Source organism: Ambystoma mexicanum, chromosome 9 (genome assembly GCF_040938575.1).
Source record: "Ambystoma mexicanum isolate Mex_15411 chromosome 9, UKY_AmexF1_1, whole genome shotgun sequence".
NCBI lineage: Eukaryota > Metazoa > Chordata > Amphibia > Caudata > Ambystomatidae > Ambystoma > Ambystoma mexicanum.
This window is the reverse complement of record NC_090931.1, coordinates 1,132,477,283-1,132,499,361: the sequence shown is the minus strand read 5'-3', so window position 1 is coordinate 1,132,499,361 and position 22,079 is coordinate 1,132,477,283. Positions and strand designations below refer to the sequence as shown.

Genomic DNA, 22,079 nt, shown 5'->3' with positions numbered 1-22,079 from the left:
TCATTCTAGTAATCTCGTGGAAATTGGGACCAATATGGAGTGGCTGATGTCGACAAAACCCCCAAAGTGTAAGCCATCAGGACCCCTCCACCAAACATCTGCAGCCCCGTTGTCATCTAACAAGGAGTCCGTCTCTGTTGTTGACTCAGCTGCCTGGCATATACGGAAACAAAGGAAGGCCACATGGCAGAAGTATGCTGATCAAAACCGCAATAACAAAAAGGCCACAGCTGCCGCTAACTCAGTCGCCAGCAGTGGCTCTAGCTTTGGGAAGGTTTTCCCTGGCTTTAAGGGTGTTGGTATCCCTGTCAATGGGATCAACACTGATCAACATGCTGCAAATAGCAAAAATGACAAAAAAGAACACAAGGAGTGCCATGTACTAATGTGACTTTGGCATGCGCCCAGGAGGCAATAAGTAAGGATGCCACCTTGGAATGTGAGCATGAAGGATGAAATGAAGGTGGCACAACCTCGGAACAACTGTGCCGTGCAGACATCATTCTCTATCACAAACATGAGCGCTCCTGTCGAAGTGACCACCCCTGCGAACAGCCAGGTGACAAAGTCCAACACTCAAGACCTGACCACGACTCTGTCTGTCTTGCCTGTTGTTGGTAAAAAGAGGAGACAGGAACATCAAAACAAATTAAAGGCTGGGGCAACCGGAAGTAAAAGTCAACGCGGTTTCGTTCCTGTATGCAATCTGAACCAATTGTTCAACATCCCTGCTAGGTCCAAAACCTCTGTGTCCAGGATTTCTATTTCCGTGCCCAGGGGCAGATCCATGCCGCTGCATTTTGCGCCTTGAAACACTTGTGTATGGGCCTGTTATAAATGCCAGATCATATCCTATATATCATTACTACGGCAGAGGTTCAAACAAATGTGTGTTCAATTTCAGCCAGAACTCGTATGCAAGACTTTGAACCTAACATTGTCAAAACAGAGAAGGCTTTGCAAATCAGAAGACTCTTTCGGGAAGATCGACACGACTACCTGAACCGTGCACAGGTTTTGGATTTGTTTCACTCCATTATTCTGTTGCGCACTATTGGGAGTAATGCCATCAAAACTGTTTAGCAGTGCGAGGAAGAAGAATTTGTCACATCTTTAGTATATTTCTTGTCTGACGGGATGGTTGACTATGTTGTTGATCATACCCAACTCTTCTTTAGAGCTGGGTATGAATGTTTTGTTCTGAACTGCAAAAAATGTCCCAGTTTGGATAATAGAGGTGGAGCACCTGGACGGTGTAAGGCAGCCACTGATGGCCGGGAAGATTGTAACCAATCCCATGCTCCCTCACAATCTTTAACATCTCTACAAGCTGATTTTTGGGGGCTCAACCTTGGTCCGTCAAGGACAGGGGGTGGGGGTAGGGACCTGGGTCAACTAATGATGATGATCATTGGGAATGGTTCGCAGGGCTGGTCCACCAGAAGAAAATGTAGGGTTCCTACCAGCACCTTCTTACTTCTCAGTTGGAATACTAGGGGGCATCAACACTTATATGAACAAGATGGCCTCCTAGACACCATAGATTGTTTCAGTACAATCACATTACAGGAAACTTGGCTTTTGGAATCTCTAGTTTTGGATGGGTGGGCCAATATTCAAAAGCACGTGGTTAAAGGGAAAATAGGTAGACCATAGGGGAGTAAAGAAGCCCATAGCACTTACTGAGATTAACTGTGACTCTCCCAACATTCTTGCAGGCAGGATGATCCTCACTGACGGAACTGGGCCAAATGAAATTATCCTTGTTAATATCTATGACCCCCACTATGCTGAGCCTCATACAACAGTCTTAAAAGATCTAGAGGGATGGTTTGACTCTGCATTTTGTGCCTCCCCCATTAGTTGTTTGGAGATTTTAATTCTAGGATTCCCAGTAATCTAAACTCAGTGGCTAAGCCAAATGATGTACACTCCTCAGGAACAGTCTTTGAATCTAGGCTTGCACGTTTTTGTACCCATGCTATCAATTGGGTGACTTTGCTTTATTGTAGATGGTTTGTTATGATGAACGTAGCATGATCTTCAGACTGTACCCCACGGTATACAAGGTCAACGGCTACAAGCTCCAATACAATTAAGTGTTTGTAGCCAACAGACCCTCTTTGATAATTAATATGGGTATTCATCATCATACGTCTTGATATTGAGAGGCCTACTTTTGGAGATCACACAACCGGGATAGCCTCGATTAACAACGCACTGACTCGTGTTGTGTGGACTTCAACTAAAATAGAGGCCGCACTGGCCACTGCCCACAAGGTGTTTAAAGACTTTACACCATCATGGTCGACCTCACAACTTGACATTGATCAGCTCTTGGGCCTTTCGATAATGAAAAAATATGAAGAGTGTGTTGCACTTATTAATGAGAGCATTCCTCCTGAAACTATGGGAAAAAATAGGTGGGCCAGCGGACTGATCAAAACCCACCAACTTGATTATGATAAAAACGATCAAGGACAAAACTAAAACCATCCAAAAAGAGCTACGTTGTCTGGCCCTCTCTGTCCCTGATCAAGCACAATATGCTACGGGCAGGAGGCTAATTAGGGCCAAATACATTAAGTGGCTCAGACTCCATCGACAGCTAAGAGATTGCCAAATGTGGAGAGATTTGGTTTCAACTACCCTAACCAATGACCCACGTAAATTCTGGCAGATCATAAATGGAAATAACACGACCCGTTCTGACATAAACTGAGTTTCTGAACCTGAATGGATAGCATTTATCTCTGATACTTTAGCTGGTCCTAATCCGAAACAAAATAGCATTCACCACCTGCCTGCGGGCTAGAAGTTTGAAAAGAACAAGGAAGAAGTTGCCAGGCTGATTAAAATCAGTACTTCATCTCGTGCTCTTGGCCCAGATGGTCTTTGTAATTTGTTCATAAAAACAAATGTCACTTTATGGGCAGACGTTCTCCATCACCTTTTTGGCTGTATGGCCGCCACCCAAACACTACCTCACTCATGGTACGACGGCATCCTTGTTCATGCTGACCCTCACAACTATCGCCTTTTGGTGATACTTGACGTGCCATCATAGGTGTTTGCTAGGGTTCTTCTCGAGGAACTGACCAGCTGGGTTGAGGCTGAAAATATCATGCCGTGGAACCAAACTGGTTACAGAAAAGGTTGCTCTACCACAGTCAATGCTTTAGCACTTACAACCATCATTCAGCAATTACGGCAGATTTGCAAAAGACCTGTCTACGTGGTATTCATAGACGACCGTGCAAGACAGTGGGGGAAATTGATCAGATGGGGGATTCAACCTGGCTTATTAAAAATTATAATGATGCTGCATGATACGACCCAGGTTAAAGTACGGTTGGAGGGCAATGGGGGGGAACTTCAGGCTGGATTAACACTCACACTGAACTAAAACAAGGTTGTATCCTAGCCCCTCTGTTATTTAAGTTATACTTATCTGACACAGGGAAGGCTCTGGCTGATCTGAATTGTACCCCAACTAAACTTGGTGATGAAGTGGTACAATGGATGAGTTATGCTGGCAACATTGTTATCCTAGATCTGACCCCTCGTGGACTTCAAACAGTATTGGGTAACCTTAATATCTATTTGTCAGATAACTCACTCAAAGTGAATACTTCTAAAACCAAGATTATGGTTTTTGATTTCCAACGTAAACGAGCGGCACAAGCCAGTTTGAAACTGAAGGGTTTTCCCATTGAAGTAGTCAGCCAGTACATATACCTTGGAGTTACTTTTGATACAATAATTACAAGTGTTCTACATCTGAGCAAACTCAAGGGTCGAACCGCAAATACACTGGGGGCCATCTGCCCCCTTGCACCAAAGGGAGGAGGCTATTCCGTGTGCACATTGGTTAATTGTACTCTATGAAAATGTTACCTATCATTACCTATGCTGCAGAGGTATGGGCTTTGGGGTCTCTGGAGGCTGTTTCTGAACTTGAAACTGCAATTTGAAAGAGGATTTCAAAGTGGTCTCTCCTAAAGTTGTTTTCATGCAGTGCTCTACGCTTGCAATCATCAAGCGGTTTACTGATACATGGATTAAGAGCTCTCTGGGGACACGTTAGAGATTAATTTTTACCTCCATAAAAGATCTAGGAGGGCCTCCCTGAAGGCTTTTATCCATGTCCAGCTGATCACTAAATCAACTGCTGAATGGTTTATTCCTTATATATCTGATAGACAGTTGGTCCCTTCATACATTCATAATTTTAATGGGAATCCCTTTGTTTGGGACTACATGCATTTAAAATGTAATGCAGTAAAATCTCTTGAGCTCACTGGGAGATGGCACAAGATCCCAAGTAGCAACAGACTGTGACATTTTTGCAGGGAGTCTGAACTGGAATCAGTCCGCCATCTTCTCGTTGAGTGTTGTGCAATGGTAGAACCACGAGTAAAGGCAACCAGAGTGCAAGGGTCCGACATGTCTGTTAGTTCTGATGCTCTTTGGGAAATGTTCACGTTTGAAACCAACGAGAGCTGTGTTCTGTTTTTAAATCCTATTGGTTTTAGACGCATAGATATTTTTTCCTCTGTATGAATTGACGGCGATGAAATGATGAAGTGAAATGTATTAAAAGTTATTAATTAAACTGTAGGATACTAATAATAAAGGTTTGCAAACGATGACACATTTCATGTTCCATTGCGAAATATGTTTACAGTTGTAAAATAATCATTGCTAGTGGCACATTAACTCTTTCACTGTATAACCATGTGTCTTGCTTTTAATTTCTTAAAGCCACTCCGTTTCCGAACAGTTTTAAGTGTTTCACCTGCGACAATGTGCTGGACAATTATAACTGCAACAGGTGGGCCGAAGACAAGTGGTGTCCTCAACGTAAGTACCAGCGTCCACTGGCCAATCTGTTCCACAGGTATTTACATAAATAAAGCCTTGTATGTATTGCCACTGCACACACCTATCAATGTAAATGTTGACTCACAGATGTAATGATATATTTGCCTTATGTTGACTCCGAAAAATTGAGCTTTGAAGAATTGCAATCTTCTCAGGAAACATAAGTCTTGGAAAAATAAGTGCTACAGAGTAAACTAAAGTTTGCGATTTGCTAAGAGATTATTCAAATTTTAAGCATCGTTGAAGGGTTACATTTAAGCTCAATTACACAAACGTCCTCTTTTGTTTTATTGCAGCAAGCACTATACTGACACACAACAGCTGTTCCAGTAGATGTTTCCATTGTTTCAGCCATACTGAATTGCAGCTTGATTTCACAGTAGTGTTCTGACACTAAAGGGACTCTTTCTGACTGTAGAAACTGACCCCACTTTAATTTTTTGGCAAGAAGTATGCCATTTAAAAAAAATGTTTTTCAATGGGATCAATTCACAAACAACTGTTTTCCATTTGCCAGTGCACAGGATAAACACAAGTGGAGAACATGTATGCTTTCTGCTGGCACACAAAAGGGAATCTGCAGACACACATAGTGGCCCACATGCAAGTTCACTGTTTGATGGCCCTCATCTGCAGAATGCGGGTAAGAGGTGTTTACTTGAAGGAACTGCTACAGATGAAACCACATCCCTGATGTGCTTCAATCTTTCATGTTCCTGTACCTGGCCTCCCAAATAGCAACCAATATCTAGTGAAATAAGCAATGTTATTTAGGCCATTGGCATAATGTTCTTGTCCCAAATCTTAAAGCTCATGCTTGGCATAGGTGTTTTTTATATATTGTTTAAATTTCCACCTCAACAGAGATGGAAATTAAAAAATGTAATTTGCAGTGGCAGGTTCTGTAGCCAAAGTCTATTATGTGTCCCGAAGGTAGGGCTGCACGCAATCAATACCCTAAGAATAATCATGATAATGATAAGGATAGTCTTGTTTCCCCTTGCAATGGGCATGACTCTCTCTATAACACGTGCTGTAAATACCTGGTTCTCTTATGACTTTGAAAAGTCGCCCATATTTAAGCCCTCTGCTCCTGCTCCCTTGTAGCGCTATTACGATTTGACCTCTTTGTGACATTTACACCATGATTTAATTTGCCTTTATCCCCAAATAGATCAAATGTATTCCTCCAAAAAAAGGAATATCTGAAAGGCGTCTGATCTAGCCCAGTAGATGGATCACTCTGCAAGATATCCTGCTAGTCGCCGCAGCAACATGCTCCACTGGAGAAAACTGCTGGTCTTTGGGTGAAACGGCAGCATAGGCACATCATTATTGAATCAATAGCAATAATCCAAGATTTCAACTTAGCTGTAACTACTATAATATAAGAAGTCAGTCGGTTCAGTGGAACAGTGGCACGACCGAGAAATGGCACACGGGACACCTTAAAGGTATAGTTTAAGCCAATTTACTTTATGGTTTAAGGGGAAGGGCGTTGAACTTAAAAACCTCTCTGATCTAGGGAATGAACCACAAATGTTGAGATAGGATCTATAGTAAAAACTGCCAGGATAAAACAACCAAACAATGGGGATTCAGGTAGATGTTCAACTCCTTTAGGGATCAAGGTCAAACATAAAGCTCCAGACCTTTTCTTATAAGTCCGACGCTGCAAAGTCATGTTCAATGCTGGAGCCAACACAACATCTCAAAACTGTATCCTAAGGAGACTTTCAGCCTCCTCCTGGCTACCCTGAGCTTCAAACACAAAATGTCTACAGGGCGGCCATCATAATTCATCAATCCTAATCTCAAAACCCCTAATCCAAAACTAAAGTTAAAAAAAAAGTATTCTTGCTGGCAAGGCTTTTCCAGGGTTTGCTCAGTCCGAACTCTCATCCGTCTTCCTGCATCCATCTGCTCTGTGAAGACTTTCCCAGATTTCCCCCTCTGAGGTTCTTTGAGTAACGATCCTTATCGTAGACTCCATTTTAGCATTTGGTTTCTTCAATGTAAACTGTGTTCCCAAAGCACTTTTCTTGTTCTTGAGGTCTTTCCATAATCATGGTTTCTAAACCTTTGCAATAGTTCTGTCACAGACCTGGGGCTCCACAGCATCCACTGTAGGTCTAGCCCAGACCTTGGGTTTCACAGCTTCAACTTCAATGGATAGTTCTCCCCATCTTCATTCAGTGTCCTTTTCAGGCAGACAATATTATTTCACCTTCTTGTCATGCGTCAGTCAGGCATTTTCCCCCAGGCTTGCTTCTCCTTGACACTGGTCCACCTCTCTCCAAGCTGCTGGTCCTCTGGTAAGAAGGGCTCTGGTTTAGCTGTCTGCAGAGTAGCTGCTGCAAGTTAGCCAAGGCAAGTCCTATCTGCTCCCAGGTAGCCCAGTCTTCTGTCTTCTTCCCTGCTGTTATATTGCTTCTCTGGATTCTGCACTTGTTCGGGCCCTACACAGTGGCTTGGGCAATCATAGTCCCATCTCTAGGTTTGTGATTGCTTTCTGACCGGATGTTAGCCTCACATATATTTAAACCACCCTGTTAGATCTGCTTTGGTTTGACTGATCGGGAGATTTTCCTCACGTTTGCTGTTTGCATTCAAGCATCAGCACCATCTTGGGAAGTCCTTCTGTTTTGGCACGGGTGCCTGCAGCATTCTGGGCACTCGGGTTGGGAGTGCCCAGAAAGGGCCGGGAGGATGGGTCAGGCACAACTCGTTTGTCCTGGAAGCAAGACAACTCGTAGCAACACAGGTTCAAATACCGTTCTTGCGCTTAGAAACTGGTCTTCCGTGTCAGGTGCGTTATAAAAGAACAATTATACTTATAAATATCAGCTGGAGTGCATTTCTACTAAACCACAAGGAACGTGCTTGTCTGAAATCCGTTCTTCGTAGGCTTGGAATTTCTTTGGAGTTTCCACGCAGGTTTCATATCTGGGTCTCCTGATGTTCTGTGGGAGGGACAAGGGGAAGGGCAGGGGGAGGGGCTGGAGAGGGGGACAGTGGGTGTTGTGGCTTCAGAAGCATGCTTTTCCTGGCCACAATAGGTTTACGGGGGGGGGGGCAGTGACATTATATTCCGGGGAAGCTCAGAGTATAGCATCATTAGTCAAAGCTGTCTGAGATTTGGGTGGCACATTTCTGTCCAGAAAACCTTGGCCCTTAGCAACATTCCCCTAGGTTCTTGTGAAGCCGGGATCTGAGGTTCCTTTGTGGGTGCAATACTGTGTCTTGGTGGGGGGGGGGCGGTGGCAAGTCTGTGGGACCCCACTCCTTCCATACTCTTGGGTGGCGGCCAGACCAACCCAGTACCAAGTGGCTTACCAACCTCACATAATAAGATGGGGAGTTCTTGTAACTCACCACATTAACCCAATTTATCTAAGAAAAAGGATGGCGCGAGACAGCCTGGTGGGGCTTTTAATACCCTACCTGCAGGATGTGCACAGCTTTTATCATGAAGCATTCTGCTTAAGCTGTTTGAAAAGCTTTTTTTCAGTTTTTAACATATTTCATAATTTTTTTTTTACCACAGAGCACTGACATTTAAATATGTATTTCTGAATAGCCAATCTGTCCAGTCTCTTAAATTATAGTAAACATCTATGGCATTGTTTTATAATCATTAAAGTCAATTCGCTTACATGTGAGCACATCACATGCAATTGGAGAAATCTTCCTCAGTCTGTGGAGGCCCTGGTTCACATACATATGCACAGCTGGTTCTTTGTGATTCTATCAACCACTGTTAGTTTGTGGTCTTCAAGTCCGACTCTTTACTTTTATTTTACATTGTGGCAGTTACCCTCCATAGTGTGCCCCTACCTCACCCCTTTTCCGGGACTACCTCTAAACAAACACACGCCGACACACACACACACTGACACATGCAGACAGAGTAGAACTAGAAGACCACAAACTAACTGTGGTCATTGGAATCACTGCATATTCAATGATTTGGTGCAGTGCACCGGGATATTTCAGACAGGGGCGACTCCCACAGAGTAAAGTGCTTCCCTTTGTCCATCCCTGTGCCTCCTCTTCCCTGTCAGAATCCATTAAAAAGGGAATGCACAATACTGCCAAGGGTCTGTCTTTTGGGGTCTTTAGCCCAAAACCATCTACATCACATTTAGGGCCCAAGGTGCAGACACCTTTGGGGCCCCCCTCCACCTCAACAAAGACATTACAGGGATCCAGAATATCTGATAACATCCTCCTCACTGCAATCACAACCCATAGCTTCATATGCTGCCTCACAGTCATCGAAATACGAATGGGTACTCTCTTTAGTCCTCTTACCCTCTTAATTCTGGCTGTCATCAGCATAATGAACAGTGTATTCTAGCACAGGCACAGGACACTTTGTATCACTAGCAGCCACGAGAACGGCATAAAGGCATAGGTATAAATGCAGGCCACAGATCATAAGGAGAAGGTGCACACAAACCAGAATAGACAGAGGACTAAGGTTAGCAGCCTCGCAGAATGCAAACCTGTTCTAGCAGATTGGAAGCACCGAGAAAGGTGCACATACCATTGCATAGATCGTGGGCGCAGATTAGAAGCTACTGGGAAGGTGTTTGCATAGAGACAGACTGAGATCAGAAGAGGGACATGGTTTTCAAGTTGTTTTGCCATTGGAGAACAGCTACGGTGTGCAACATATAAATGTTCCCTGTAACAGATGAAGCAACACTATAGCCATTGAAACAATGAGTGAGGCTTTGTGAAGATCATACCCCGAGAACCAAATTACTCTGAAGGGCTGATAGTTTTAAAAGGTTTAGGGGCTGGCAATTTTGACAGATAAGGCCATATGAGATGGCCAAGATCGCACCGTGATTAAGAGGTGAAGCTTGGATTTGCACCCAATTTGGAATGTTTGCATTTAAACATTCTTTTCAAGTTCTAAGCATAAGCAAGCCAAATTTGTTTGTTAACATTGGATTTTCATGAACTAAAATAATCCTGTTTCCTAGAACTGACTTGGAAAGTACACACATTGCATAACACAACATAACAATGTTTAAAAACAAAATGTTATAGTCGCATATTATGCAAAATGGAAATGAATCTAGCGTCATTGGCTCCATCATCAATGGAAGTATACAAGCACTGCATACTAACTGATGTGATCTTAAAATATTTCATCTGAGTTTCTCTTTTGTATTTTAAACATTTAGATACACCCAAAGCACAGGCTTGTGGATTGTTATTTATGATGTACATGAGAACCTTTGAATTGTACAAAATTCAAAACATATTTTGATTTCCAATGAGCAGACCTTAAATATGCTTGCAACACGCCTTTGACATATTGCTCATTCTCTTCTGTCTAGAACCCCTTCCACTCAAATGCCCTACATAAAAAGTAAGATCTGGTAGGGGCAAAACAATGTCACACACATGAGAAAATGCAAGTCCTTTTACAGACAACAGCAGTGATATAAAATAATGTGCCCAGGATCACTGTATTATCAGCTGGCAAGGATACAAGCAGAACACTTTCGTTTCACAGTCGTGAATTTCGGTACCTAATAACTTCTCCAGACTAACACTTTATGCTCATTGTTGAGGTGGCTGTCTAGATTTTACAGCCCCTTGCCTGAAGGAACTGATTTCTAGACCTTCACCATAATAAGGCTATGTTAGTTTTAATAGCAACCACTGTTTTGTGCATGTACATAGGCAATAATAGCACCTATTGTGCTGCAAAACTAAATACATATACACACAGGTTTATCAACTTCAGACATGGGGAAACTCTCAGTCTGCCTTGGTGGAATTTGCTATTTCAATCTTGCATATGATTACAAATCGCTGCAATGAGTGCTTAACACACTGAGCTATCTTCGGCACCATCGCAGCACTCAAATGTATCCTATGCATTTCAACTTTGGCTATTGCGAATGGTCACCATACTGCCCATAGAAAGTAAGACTGCTACAGGAGTTGTGCCGAAGTGAATAAACAAACTATGTATATTACAGTGAACACAACAGGCATTAGAGGATAAATTGGCAAGAGCAGAATGTACTTGACAAGCACAGATGAGAGAAAGCTTTAGAGGTTCAACAGCATGCCATACAATATCCTGATGTGTTCCGTTTAAGGTATGTGAACAATGGGAACTGGCTTCTTTAGATAAGGCAGCCCTGGGCCCCACCCTGTTGCCCTCCCATAAAAACGTCTCTGCTTTAGCCGCTTTCTCCTGCCTCAAATAGGAATGGTAATACCATAGGTGTTTATTGTGCAACATATACGGATAGTGATATATGCCCAGTAGCTTACAAGCATACTTGCAGGCATTTATAATGCACCTTTTGGCCTTAATGCCAATGGGGTTGACCTTGCTTGTCCAAACAAAGGGCTGATTGTTTAAGGTAGTTTCAGAAATGTCAGTTTTACCACGATGTTATAGAGACAGCGCTTCAATGAGTATTGCAATGTGGCTTTTCCTTGCATGGTGTCTTAGTGAAAGAGCTTTAGAATGGCACATGGTTTGACCAGGCCACGTGTATCATTGTAACGAGACTGCTAGGATATTGGGCTGAGTAACATCTACTTTCTCCATCTCTTCCATCTTTTAAGAAGCCAAATCAATCAAGTCCCCTCTTTGTTATATTATGTTATTTTTTTTATAAGGCGCCAAAGCCCGAAGGCGTCCAGGCACCATAGAAGAAAACGGGTACACACTATATAAGCCAGATGGCAAGTCAAAATCTAATTAAACAGGAATGTCTTCAACTGTTTCCGAAAGGTTAGGAGGTTTGTTGTGTTATGTAGAGGAACCGGCAGGGCATTCCAAGCCTGTGCGGCCCGCGCATGAAAAGCACAACCTCTTTGACGAGGAAGACTCAGTAGTCCTATGAAACATGCACTTCTGCTACTAGTTTCCTGGCTGGTGTTCTTGAGGCAAACTCAGTTGAGCTGGGACACGTGACAAAAGATCATCGCCACTTCCTGAACTCCAAAAAGGTGATGTCATGCTCACTATTGCTCCCTTCGGGGATGTATTCAGAGCAGTAGTTTAGACTCCAAAGTGGGACCTGCACAGCAAGGGTTGACTTTGGATGAGGTTTTTCATCCTAAAATGGGCTAGTCCTGGGTGAAAATATGACCTGAAAGCAGAGTGTTTGGGCACTGGGCTTTGGTACAAAGGTGGGTACAGTTTGGGGTGGCTCTAACTTTATGGGGGTGTAATTGGCTGGCACAAAAGTGCTCCGGGATGGACTGTCAACCAAAAGACGACCTGGAAATAATGTTGAAAGTTGTCCCGTATTATTCATTTACAGCAAGCCCAGCTCTTTTCCTATAAGAAAATTTGGAAATGTAATAGGTTATCATATAAAATAAGTCCAGGGTGCAGAGGCCTACCAGGAAATCTCCAGAGTTCCCTTTAGGCCTGTCCACCCCTGGTTGTGCTTGAAGGACTCGTAACGGTTTATTGAGAAGCTACCCTCGGACACAATTCTTACTTTCTGCAAATTTCACTTCACAAAATAATTACTCTGATCAATACAAAGGCACTTATGTTGTGCGATTTTGATTTTCCAGTAGGCTTAAAAGGGTAGCAGTAGGATTTTAAGATTGGTAAAAATACATACGGACATTTTTTTTTGCCCACACTTTTGGTTTAAAATAAACACCAGGTGATTGATTTCTTTATTTTTCTGACCCCCCTTGCTTTGGTCTAGGTTGGGAAGGCAGATGGAGAAAAAGGCCTGTGTTGGGGAAACTGGATAAAAAAGTTGTACTGATTTAAGAACAAAGACCCCCCCTACCCCCCTTCCTTAAAGAAGTCTGGGTCAGCTGGACAACAAGGATTACCCAATTCATTTATAGGGTATAGTTTTCAGCACACACTGGGATGTGAGCTTTGTTCATTTCGAATTTTAACAAAATTCACCACATAGTGTTTTGCCAAATGGGGAATTGATTAAATTAATATTTTTGGTTACATAGGCTGAGGATCTACACAGTTATGCCCCCCTGCCCACTATAAAGGGAAGGGATTCAAGGCAAGCAGACTCCCCCACCTTTTAGTTTCCCAGGGCTCAGTTCTACTTACAAAGCAAGACTCTGTTTAAGGTTCAGGAAAGCCAGCTGCATTTTAGGACACTCTGGAAAGATAGAGCAGGGGTCGGGTCACTACTCTCAAACACGGCCTCGCGCTCTCCACCATAGCACCCAGTCACCTTTGAGGGATTCCTTAGACAGCTAAATCCAGATGCACTCTAAGCAATCTCCTCTGGTGTCTCATTACAGCTGTCAGATGGTAAGTTTCTGCAGACTTCCTGATGGGTCTGTCCCTTGTCTTTGTCCTCTTATCTTTCTCCTTTTTCTGCCTGTCTGTGTCTCTCTGTCCTAGTGCAGTTCTCCTTATATAGCAGCGATGACACCACCAATTTTACAATCTTGGGGAAGTACCCTGCAGTAATCTCTGCAACTAGGATTGGACAGTTACCCTTCTCTCTCCTTTCAAACCTAACCTCCAAGTCAGGATTGGTTTAGGGGTTTGGAGCAACATATGGCCATTCCCATTTGTCATCATTCTTTGTTCTCCTCTCAACTTTTTGGCAAAAAACAAGGAGTTATATATCAAAACTTGATAATTTTACTAGCAACTGCCAAACTAAACATATTTTTTTATTTCAGCTAATCATGGGGGAATTAGATAAAGTCGACCAGCAAATCTATATCATATAGTACGGCCATGTGGCACCTTTCTGCCGTTTCCATAAAAAGCACCACAGTTATGAATATGTAAGTTTAAGCATATCCCTAATTTCATTTTCCACCCGCTCACGGACTCAGCCAGAAACCTAGTTTAACTAGCCCTTACAGTTCCCAGAGTCACAGGAAGATGAATTTTATATCCCCATAATCACCTGGAAATGACATAAAAAAATGGTACATAGATGAAATCCATCCACCATATGATGGCTGAGAAAAATCCCTAAATGATAATAGTCCTTTTAAAATGAATTCTGAATCTTAACATGGGACAAATGGCCCTCCATCCTGCCTCCCCGAGATTTGTTTTGCCATGGTCAGCCCTGTGCCTTTATCAGTCTCCTTTGTGTTGGAAGCTTGCTCTTGGAAGTGGGTGTCCCCATTTTCACACATGTTAGTCGTGCTCCAGCCAAGGATGACTTTTCTAGAAGGCCCTGCTTTCAGAGCCAGCAAGTCTGGAGGACACTGAATTTTGATGCTTTTAGCAGGACATTTTTATTGCGGGTAGTCATTAGATGGGAGATGTGAATCCAGGCTGGAAGTGGGAGATGTCCTTGTGAAGTTTTGCCCACAGCCAGCAGAAGAGTCTGCCTTGGGCTGACATTTTTTTCATGACGACAAAGTGGCTCTTCAAATGTCACTGGAGTTTTGTGGGTGAAACATAATATACATTGCTTTTGGTCAACCTGCACATCATGTTTTGTTTTCCTGACATTTTCCTGTGCACAGTGATTTTTTTTTCACTTTTACTTTTAAAACCGTTTTTATTTGCACACACATATGCATGCCGTTTTTGTTTTCAATGTTTAAAAATCCTGTTTTCCATGTGACAAGGATCTTTGATTCCTCCTTCCTTTTATAAATTAAAATGCTGCTTATAAATTGGTAATGACAGGTAAGCACCTTTCGACATGGCTCTTTAAATTTACTTGAAAAACAAAAACAAAGGCCAGGCCGTTTGTTTCAGTGTCTAAAATGCCTGCCATTCATGTGAAAGGGACTTCTGTTTGGGGCCTTTAAATGTACCACACAGACTTCTGCGGTATGCACAAGTCTGCCATGAAGCAAAAGCTTTACACAGCGAGCTGCATTTCTGTGACATATCTGAGTAGAGATCGGGGTGATATGTTGACCTCAGCTCACCTTAAAGAAGAGTCTTAATTATATAACACTGCGTTTCTGTGACAGTGGGGATGCTTGTTATTTTCGCCAAGTCATCTATTTTGACATGAAGCCAGAGCTTCTGTAAGGTAAGTATTGCATTAAATCTTTCACTGGTGCAGGTACCATCTTCTCAGGTAGATGAGATTCCAGAAATGTGTGGTATGCGCTGGCCGATGTTATCACTTGTGTGCTTTACCACGTGGATGCATTGTTTCATTGAATAGCACACACATGCTTCCCAGAGTGCTTGAGTTAGACATTTTGTATTTTTTTTTCTTCACAGATACGCACTATTGTTTGACAGTGCATCACATTGCAAGCCATGGCAGGAGCAAATCTGTCACCAAAAAATGTGCTACGAAAGAGGAATGTCATGACTTGGGATGTCGCCATCACAGAGAACATGGCCATACGGTAAAACTTGGTTAGGTACTGTTGAAAAATGTATCTACAGACGTTTTCAGAAATTTGACATTTCTAGGAATTTTCAGACATTTACCTAGGCTAATGAAAATATTGCAGATAAAGTCTGTGCAGACCTTATTTGTACCAAATATTCTACTTTCCTTTAACTTGTAGGTGACATCACCCATAGGTTTATCTTTAATGACACTTGCAAGAATCTTATTCAGCTCCTATTATTCTAACCTACTGTATTTGTATTATCTGTGGACAGGCAGTTGCCCCGTTTTAGATGTGGAAACGGAATGAACCGATAACATCCTGGTAATCTTCTTCACTCTGAGTCTGAATCTTCCTCGCCACAGCCCTTACATAAATGAGGCTAAGCCTCCAACAACAGACTCCCCGAACGTTCCCTTTTCCAACATTAGCATGGAGGTCCTGAAATGAGAAATACTTCCTCCATGTGATCTGTGATTGTGTTCTTTCCTTTAATCTCCTTACAAGGCAGCATCCCACCAGTACCTCTGCCTGGTTCATACCAAGTCTGCCACTAACTGGGTGAGGTGGGCGAGAATACCAAAGACTATGACAAGTAACGTCTGGGGATTGAGTATTTAATATTACTGGTTAGTAATCCGGCCATTACCCCTTTGTCCAGCTTCCTCCTCACAGCCCTTACATAAGTGAGCACCTAACTGTTTCTGGTCCCAGAAGAGAAACAACCCTAAACATGAGTACTACCACACTAGGAGCCACAATGGTGAGATGTATTATTCACAATTTTAATGTGAAACTGAACACAATACTGCTGAACCACAATTTGATACAGGTGTCAAATCCACCAAGAGTTTGTAGTGCTTAATAAAAGTAGTCTCAGTTTGACAAATCTGGGCTATTTGTCCCATCTCCCCTAAAGCTAGGGAAGTAAGACCACTAAACAAGACCCTCCCTAGAAGCCTGGGGAATTGGGGCCTCACTGGAGTGACTCCCCTCTAGGGATCAAGGACTCCCATTCCTATGAGGAACTCCATATCAAGAATACAGTGTCTGCATATATGGAACTCAAAAGACTGTTACTTCTGTTTTGGATTCAAATAGTCGTGACATTACTTCAATCTTTTTGGCTTCAGGTTATGCTGGATACCCCATGAACCCAACAGTCAGAGGAATGAAACACCCCTTTTGTTGTTGGTAACAAAGATAAAAAGACGAGGAACCTTGAATGGAAAAGAGAGCACCCTACTTTGTGGCGAGCCTCTAACGGAAATACGTCTTGGAGGGGCAGAGCCACGCTAGACCGCAAAACCGACAGTAGCATGGAGAGCGAGTGGGTCACTATCAAGACACTGGAAGGCTGGAGTCCCAAGTGGCAACTAAGCCAAAGCCAAAATTGAGACAGACCGCGGCGATGGAGGGACTGTCTCGCCTGGTGGCATGACCATACCAGAGATGGGGTGGGTTTGGGGCCTGTTAACCAATGCTGATACCAGACCATAATGGAGGGATTGGATCACTGACCGCTGCATGAGAAGTGTGCTGACTGTCGAGCCGGGGAGAAAAAGGGAAGCAGACACTTCAGTGGAGAGGGGCAAGTGGCTGTGTCCTCAATTGTTGGATAAGCCAAAAGTGTTACAGGAGCCTATGAAATCTGAATACTGTCCACAAGCAGATGCCCAACCGAGGTCCTGCAGCATTTAATATATCGGAGGGCTTTGGGTGGCCTAAGAAAACTGTGACATTTTCCTATGAGGCTGGAGAATCCAAAAGGATTATGGCAGCCCAAGAAAACCTGAATACTGGACACGGGCCTACGCCCAAGAGAAACCGCACTGAGGTAAGCACATTAGAACACCAGAGGGCTTTGAGGGAGCCATACAAAATCAAGCCATATTCCTTTAACAAACGGTGGAAACCAAAAGCGTAATTGGAGCCAGAGAAACCTGAACACTGGACATGGGCAGAAGCCCAAACAAGACCCTGCTGAAATAAGCACATCAAAGGGCAATAGGGCTTCAATGAGCCCTAGAATACAAACAATAGGGGAAAAGACTTTGACCAGAGAGAACCTGGACAGTTCCATTACTCAATCAATAAAAAAGAACATTATCAAATGGAAGATCCTTTTTTCCTTTAAAGAACAGAAAATATTGAATGTCTGTGAAGGCCTACGACTTACCAGGTGCCACGATAAACCTGCAAAGAGGCTGGACAACGGTATTATGAACTTTGAACATTTTGAAAAACCTTTCTTTGAGAGGAAACACCAGTAGTTTTGGCCAAGAGAAGCCTGAGTGGAGATTCCATTGTTCTTGTCTATTTCTGTTACATTTTTCTAAGTGATATGACCAGATAGCAAGTAGGTTTTGGAGGGAGGGCTATATTCATTTGGACATTGGTTGAGTACTCGTAGTTTAGTTTGTTCAACACAGGAATGCACCCATAGCAATAGGATTAGATAAGTGTTTTTATTTTTATTTAAATAAAACCTTTTGAACATGCTAAGTATAGTCTGACTCCTTGTGGTTCACCACACCTGGCAGCTGCTTGACATATGTCCTCTATTGAAGCTCCCCAAGATCTGCACAAGAAGCCACCACCACTCTTGTGAATCTCCTCTGGAATTCCCCTGGGGGAGCGGCACCCATGACCTCGGAGGCTCTAACCATTGCAAACTTGATCCAAGTGTCGAAAGAGATGGCACAATGCCTGGTTCGGTGATACCATAGGACATAAAGATAAAGCCAAACTATAGAAATGGTGGGTGTTGTCAAGATATATGGAAGGAGCTCTTACGAGAGTCACCAAATCAGGTTCCTCTCTTCCCCAAGGACTGGGAGGACAAGTTCCTGTCCAGTGTGAAAAGATGATACCACTTTCGGGAAGAATTTGACTGGGGCACGCAAGATCACCCCATCTTCATAAAAGCACATATAGGGGTCATGACATAGGAGAGAACTGAGCTCTGCAACTCTCCTACCTAAAATAATAGTGACTTAATGCAACAACTTTGCCGACAAGCACTTCAGGGGTGCTATTGTCTCAACGGCGGCGTCTTGCAATGCCTCCAGTAGAGTGCCCACTCAAATTATTAAAATGAAGGTTCTCTGAGTTGGATTCTCAATTAAGCATATGCACCGAGCGGCCCTGGGGCATTACCAGAGTCGCAGGGGCATATTGCTATTAGTACCCCGGCCAAAATCTGCGTGACCGGGGCACTAAAAGCATTTTTTTCTGTCCCGAAATGCTGCAGCATTTCGGGACAGAAAAATAAAAAAAAGGAAACAACCAAGAAACAGAGTCTATTTTCCCTTTCTCTGGCGGCCATCAGGAGCAGACACGCTGGGAACAGAATTGTTCCCAGCGCGTCTGCTCCCAAAAAAAAAAGAACAGAAGATAAGTGGGGTTGGATGGGCGGAAGGGAGGGAGGAGAAGAAAAATAAATAAATAAACGTACCTGCGTCCCTGGCGGGGGACTATGGAAGCCTCCAGCCATGTGGAGGCGCGGAGTGGGGATGGCCCTCCTCTGAGTCTCCACGCGGCTGGAGACTGCCATCGTCCCCCCACTGGGGACGTAGGAGCAAGAAGGTAAGTGGGGTGGGGAGGGCAGGGAGGAGGGAGGGAAGGGGAAGAAAAAACAAAGCTTACCTGAGTCCCCAGCGGGGACAAAGGCAGCCTTTCAGCCGTGGGGAGGCTCGGGGCGGATATGGCCCCGCTTCGAGCCTCCTCATTGGCTGAGGGGCTGCCACGCCCCCGCCGAGGACAAGGCGGCTGGAAGCCCGGCCGAGAATCGAAAGCTTCTTGGGCCGGGTAACGACCTGGCGAGAGCCAATCAGAATGCATGTTGCATTCTGCTTGACTCTCGCGGGGTATTAATGAGACATAAAAAATCTTCCAATGCGTTTCCCTGCTTAATAAGTATGCACAACCAGTAAATAACTACAAGCACTTGGTTACATAATGGCGCCTGGTAAAATCAGTATGTGCATTGATAACGGACTGTTTGCTATTGTTATTAATATCATCACGGTTAAACCAAATATCTTCTAGGTTTAATCGCCCTGGAAGTCCTTAATATGTGTAAACCATGGTAAAGAAAGGATATCTGCCACTCTCTATCCATGCAGTGTTTTAGAGGCCCAAAACCATACCCAGAAAAGCAGAGGTTTAAGTATAATCTGGTCATTGATGCACAAGAGACCACGTTCTAAGTGTAGTGGAATATTTGGTGTATTCTTTGGGACCCAAGGAAGTCTTTGCAAAGAATGAATGTTCGCCACAGGCCTTAGTGGGGCCTTACAATGTCCCCAAGCCTCTGCTCCATGACGTTCTGATAGCTGTGCTCTATGCATTTCCAAAGAGGAGTTTAATATGTTATTATCTTTTGATTTTAAGATTGTCAACATTCCATGACACTTCCTCCCCAGATTATTTACTTTCTCAATATCTTTGGACCATCCCCCATCCCATCTCATCCTGGTGTTCAGCTAGTCGCAGCAGGCCACCTCTTCTATTTTCGTATCACCTATGCTAAGATTTATTTGTGTGCATCATCCTTTTGGTTTACCGCATCTCATTATTTTAGTTTTGTCGCTGCTAATTTCTAGGCCATGCCTGTTGCAAAATTTGACAAACTGTGCAGTTAAGTTTAAAATGCCAGAAGGGGTCCGGGAGAGGAGTTCACGTTGGCGGCAAACATTGGTATGCCAATCTTCTCATCCGACAAGGGAGGGGGCAACCAACGTGTCTGTTGGTAGTTCAGCTGGCAACCCATCCAATTAAAGATTAAAAAGAGTTGGTAGGGGCAAGGTACACCCCTGCCTTACACCCCCTTCCACAGGTCATGCTCTAGTGCACTCCCTACCTAGTGCCACCTGACAGCCAATCATCTTGGTATGGAAAGAAGTTCAGCCCTTTTTTATGCAGCAACCCTACACCTGGTGCCAATACCTTGATAAAACCCTGGACACCGAGGCCAGTGCAAATGGCAGCACTTGAAACTGATAACATTGATTCCTGAAGGCGACCCACAGGTAGGGCTGATCTTGCTTCCTTGTGGGAGTGTGCAGATCGCATCCCCCAAGTCTAGTGATGCTGGCCAGTCCTTTGGGTGAACGAGGGGAATGGCCAAAGTCACCATTTTGAATTGGCAGTAAGTCGCCAACTGATTGAGTGTCTTCGGATTCAGTACGGGCAGAATTCTTCTGATGGCTTCTGCACCAGGAATAAAATAGAGTAAATACCCTGCCCCCTTTTGTCAAATGGTAATTATTAGTCCTCAAATGGGGGTACAACACAAATCCACTTTTCCTTTAACATTCCTATCCCCTCTACCATTGTCTGGGCTTAGACAAAGTCATGAGGGGATGGGGTCGGTACTGTTACTGGCAGTGTCAGAGGAGCTGAAAACTTTTTGGCAGAACCATGGGTTAGGATACCGAGGGTCCATTCGTCCAAAATCGTCTCTCGCCAGGCAGATTGATAATATGGCAGGTGAACCCCCCCCCACCTCCGAGGGAGAATGCCCCAATCTCAGGACTTTTGGATAGCCGGAGTTACAGGGGATGTAGAAGGTTGGGTCGTCTCAGCTGGCAGGGCCCGCTCTGGGACACCTGGGGTGAGGGCTAATGCTGGCGCCCTTCTCTATGGGAAACATCCATCTATGCCGGGTTGGTCTCTTGGGATTCATATTTATGGCTTCAGCTGACTCTTCCATGAGATCCTCCATTTGAGGACCAAGCAGCTTGTTACCCAGAATGAGAAGATGCAGCAAAGAGCAGAGTCAACATGGAACACGTCTGCTTGGAGCAGGCCACGTGTAATTAAGCAGCACCGCGCATTACCCCCACTTCCTCCTCTCCCTTGACACAGTCCTTAACTCTATGAAGTAGTGGGTCTTCATCCCAGTCCCCTTATAGCAACATCACCACTACCCCCTCCCCCTAAACAACTCCTATCACTACCCAAGGAAGATGTGCAGATGGTCCCCGGCGGGGTGAGGCAGGTAGTCAGGACTGTGATGAGAAAGAGAAGGAATAGGTATAATGATGTAATCCTTTCATTTTTAGTTTTGGCTAATAGGTGGCGCTGGCAACTATTGCATTAGAGTCAGCTAGGAAGAATTGCCATAAGAGCAGTAACACAAAGCTTGTAGGTGGTGTTTATTTACCCATCCATTGACTGTCCATTGCCATGCTAATCCCTATGGCCATCCCCACCCACTTCCTGCCCCTCCCCTCCCAAAACACATCCTGATGGGATCTCTGTGAGCTAGCTTTTTCAAGCCTTACCATCAAACTTTCTGGTTGGCGTCCCTGCCTGTGTTTTTTTTTTTTTACAAAAAGCTATCTTCTAAGAGTTATTGAGTTAATTGGAGCTGTACATGCACTACTAGTGTGATCAAAATGTCTTAACCAGGTCTGCCTTCAGCCATCACTTAAATCCTATTATAAACGATCAAACAGTTATTGTCTTGTGTTTAGGTACTAGGCATTTCCAGAGCACTGCTGTTCTATGCCCAGGTACTTGCACCATTTTGCAGCTTCCACCATCAAAAGCAAGTAAATACCAGTACAGCAGTGCCTGGGAAACGCCTTTACCAGACCTACACAAAATTGGCGTTGCCACTGCTTGTTAAGCCTTCAGGTTTGAAAGCTGGTGATCGGAGGAAGATCGATGTATTCAAAGAAGCAGGCTAACTAAAACATTAATTCATTAATATTAGAAATACACAAATTCATTCACATCATGTTATGTGACGGTGATGTATAGCGCAGGGGAGGTTGTCGATGCTCTAGTGTTGGGTGGGTGGCAAGGTCCCGCCTCTGCGTCAGGTGAGGGGAGCTGTAGTATTTGCTCTGCTCTCCCCTTGGATAGGA

At 43.9% G+C, this 22,079-nt stretch overlaps 1 protein-coding gene across 4 annotated transcripts in view; it reads left to right on the top strand.

The window, feature by feature from the left end:
* The window catches only part of LYPD6B (LY6/PLAUR domain containing 6B), a 474,724-nt gene that overhangs the window by 433,424 nt on the left and 19,221 nt on the right, over positions 1–22,079 (top strand). For all 4 annotated transcript variants that reach the window (XM_069616499.1, XM_069616500.1, XM_069616497.1 and 1 more), the window contains 2 exons: positions 4,765–4,863; positions 15,083–15,213. In XM_069616499.1, the coding sequence (XP_069472600.1) occupies positions 4,765–4,863; positions 15,083–15,213 (230 nt within the window). The remainder of the gene's footprint in view (positions 1–4,764; positions 4,864–15,082; positions 15,214–22,079) is intronic.